Here is a 2,555-nt window from a genome sequence, read left to right on the forward strand (position 1 = left end):
TTGAGTCAATTCGGACAAACAATTCTCAACTGATGTGTTACTATATTTTTGTAACACCTCGAAATACACATTTAAGACACCCATTCTTGATCAGCATAAAATTCTATGTCGATTTAGCGATGTCCGTCCGTCTATCCGTCTGTGGAAATCACTGTAGCATCCAAACGAAAAGAAGTAGATCGATAAAATTGTACTCAAATGTATATTATGTCTGCAGAAATTTTAGTATTGAAAATGGGCCATGTGGGTCCACGTCTTCGTATAGCCCCCATATAACGGTGCCTCCCGATATTCGGTATTTTGATGATTTTAGCGACATTATTCACCGGAATTGTTCCACATTTGGTATTTGATGTTCGTAATGGCTGCTACAGCTTGTGACAGAAAATTGTCTGTACAGGTCCATGTCTTCGTATAGCCCCCATATAACGGTGCCTCCCGATATTCGGTATTTTGATGATTTTAGCGACATTATTTATTTTTTTTTCAAATTTGGCATTTGAAGTTCATAATGGATACAACAACCCATGCCATATACGGCTACATTCGGTATTATTAAGATTTTAACAAAATTTTTAACGGATTTTATTTCTTTGAAAATTTGCCAAATTCTTTCCAAATGGTGGAGGGTATTCATAGTTCGGCCCGGCCGAACTTACAGCTTTTTTACTTTTTTGTTTTTCCTTCACATAGTCTGTCGGAAAACATCCACCGACTGACTAACAATGCAACTCAAATAAAACTCATCGATATTTGCGTTCTTCTATAGAACCATGCTCATACGATGATGCAGTTCCATTGCAACACTTTATTTACAGTTATGTTTTTTTTTGTTGTTTACCTGAATGTCTAAAATAAAATTACAAAATAATCATAAGAAGGTTTATAAATGCATGACGTTAGATAAGGAAGAAGTGACTATCAGATGGCGTAGTCTGTTGACAGGATTCGGATATCAAATATGGAAGGATGAAAGTAGTGGTACCCTTTAGAGTTAACTGTCGTTTGATTTCAGTTGTTTTTTTTTAAATCTGTTATTAAATTGTAAGTATGGCTGAATGTGTGTGGATGTGAAAATGATTGGACATGATGCGATGGTATACAGAGTGGTTGGTAATGGTCTGTTTGGAGGGTTAGGCCGGAATTGTGGTTGTCGTCAATTTGCAAATTAGTCACGGAGCATCGTCAGTCGCCATTCTTCTAGTAATTGTATTTGTGATTTGGCCCGGAGAATGACACAAAGTTGCCATGTGATGGAGCATGTCCTTCGACGGGCTTGATGAGGAGTGCCGGCTTGGGGGCGTAATGTACCAAGGGTGCAGGCTTAATGCCAGTGAGATGAATGGGGGTAATGACTTTGGCAGCTGTCAAGATCTTGTGGTGGGGCTCCGGTACGGGTATCTTGATATTAGTCGGCTCGCGGATGACAACAGCTTCGAAGCCACTGTGAGCGTCCGACTTGTAGGTGACCAATCGGCGGTGACCATCTGAATCGATCAGTTCATACGATCCCTCGACTTTGTCATCTTTGCGGCTCTCCTTTTGGCTTTTGATGTCGCCAGTGTGAGGATCGTGCACAGAATAGTGGAACTCATAGGCGACTGGTCCATAGTCGGGTTCAGCTTTCAGTTCAATACCTACAGCCAAATGGGCAATGGCCACTAAGCAAATGACAGACTGGAATATGCAAAAGGCGATGTTAAATGTCAAGTAGAAATAGATTTCCAATGACCATTCCGGGGCTTACCTTTAAGAACATGTTGTTGTTGTTTTGTTTCTTTTTGGAGAATATTCTTCTTAAAATTTTTGATTCGACCTCGGCAAATTTCCCCGCTGTGTAGGTTTATGGGCGTTGTATGTTCACAGAACAAGTGCTGAATGGTTTATAATCCAATAGTCGAAATCCTGCGTATATTTATATTCACCCAAGATTCCGTTAAGCATCGGGTGATGTGTGTGGAGCCTCCCCTATTCGAGCACATGGAAATGAAGAAGGCGTCCGGCGTTGTCACCGTTTATCCGGCGGTGCCACAGCACACAGATTGTCGATGAGGCAACAAGTGTACATGTGCAGGCACAAACACACTCACTCACACCCTAGTGTGCGATATGTTGGTGCTTGCATGTTATGCCAAACAGAATTGTCTAGAGCACGAGCCTAATGGAAGTGTGTGTGTGTGTGTGTGAGTGCGGTTCTTTTTGCAACTTCTAATGCCGCTATGCAGCAGTATCTTGACTGCTGTTTACCTCGTCGTCTGATTAACCACTACAGGTTACCATCAGCAATGGCACTGTGTGGCGCGGCAAAGGATGCAGCCACTCAACACTTGCAGTGACAACGAATGCCGCACTGGTTTGTTTACCCGAACAAGTGAATCTGGCTTGTGACGAAATTCTACTCCAATTTCTGACACTGGTACTCGATCGCCTGGCGGCAGGCGAAGACATTGCCAGCGAAAAGTCGAAATCTTCGCAGACCGGTAGAACGTCTATGCGATGCCACAAACCACAGCTTATTATGTCAATTGCAAATAGTCAACGTCATGCAGAGGACA

General features: G+C 42.3%; 1 protein-coding gene across 1 annotated transcript; it reads right to left on the bottom strand.

The window, feature by feature from the left end:
- Positions 1 to 831: 831 nt before the first annotated feature.
- LOC101899247 (cuticle protein 7) lies at positions 832 to 2,025 on the bottom strand. Its single transcript, XM_005187287.4, has 2 exons — positions 1,748 to 2,025; positions 832 to 1,677 (listed from the first exon to the last, which is right to left on the bottom strand). Exons 1-2 carry the CDS (start codon positions 1,757 to 1,759, stop codon positions 1,201 to 1,203), a joined length of 489 nt encoding a protein of 162 aa, XP_005187344.1. The 5' UTR covers positions 1,760 to 2,025; the 3' UTR covers positions 832 to 1,200.
- Between the last annotated feature and the right edge of the window lie 530 nt (positions 2,026 to 2,555).

Source organism: Musca domestica, unplaced genomic scaffold, assembly GCF_030504385.1.
Source record: "Musca domestica strain aabys unplaced genomic scaffold, Musca_domestica.polishedcontigs.V.1.1 186, whole genome shotgun sequence".
NCBI lineage: Eukaryota > Metazoa > Arthropoda > Insecta > Diptera > Muscidae > Musca > Musca domestica.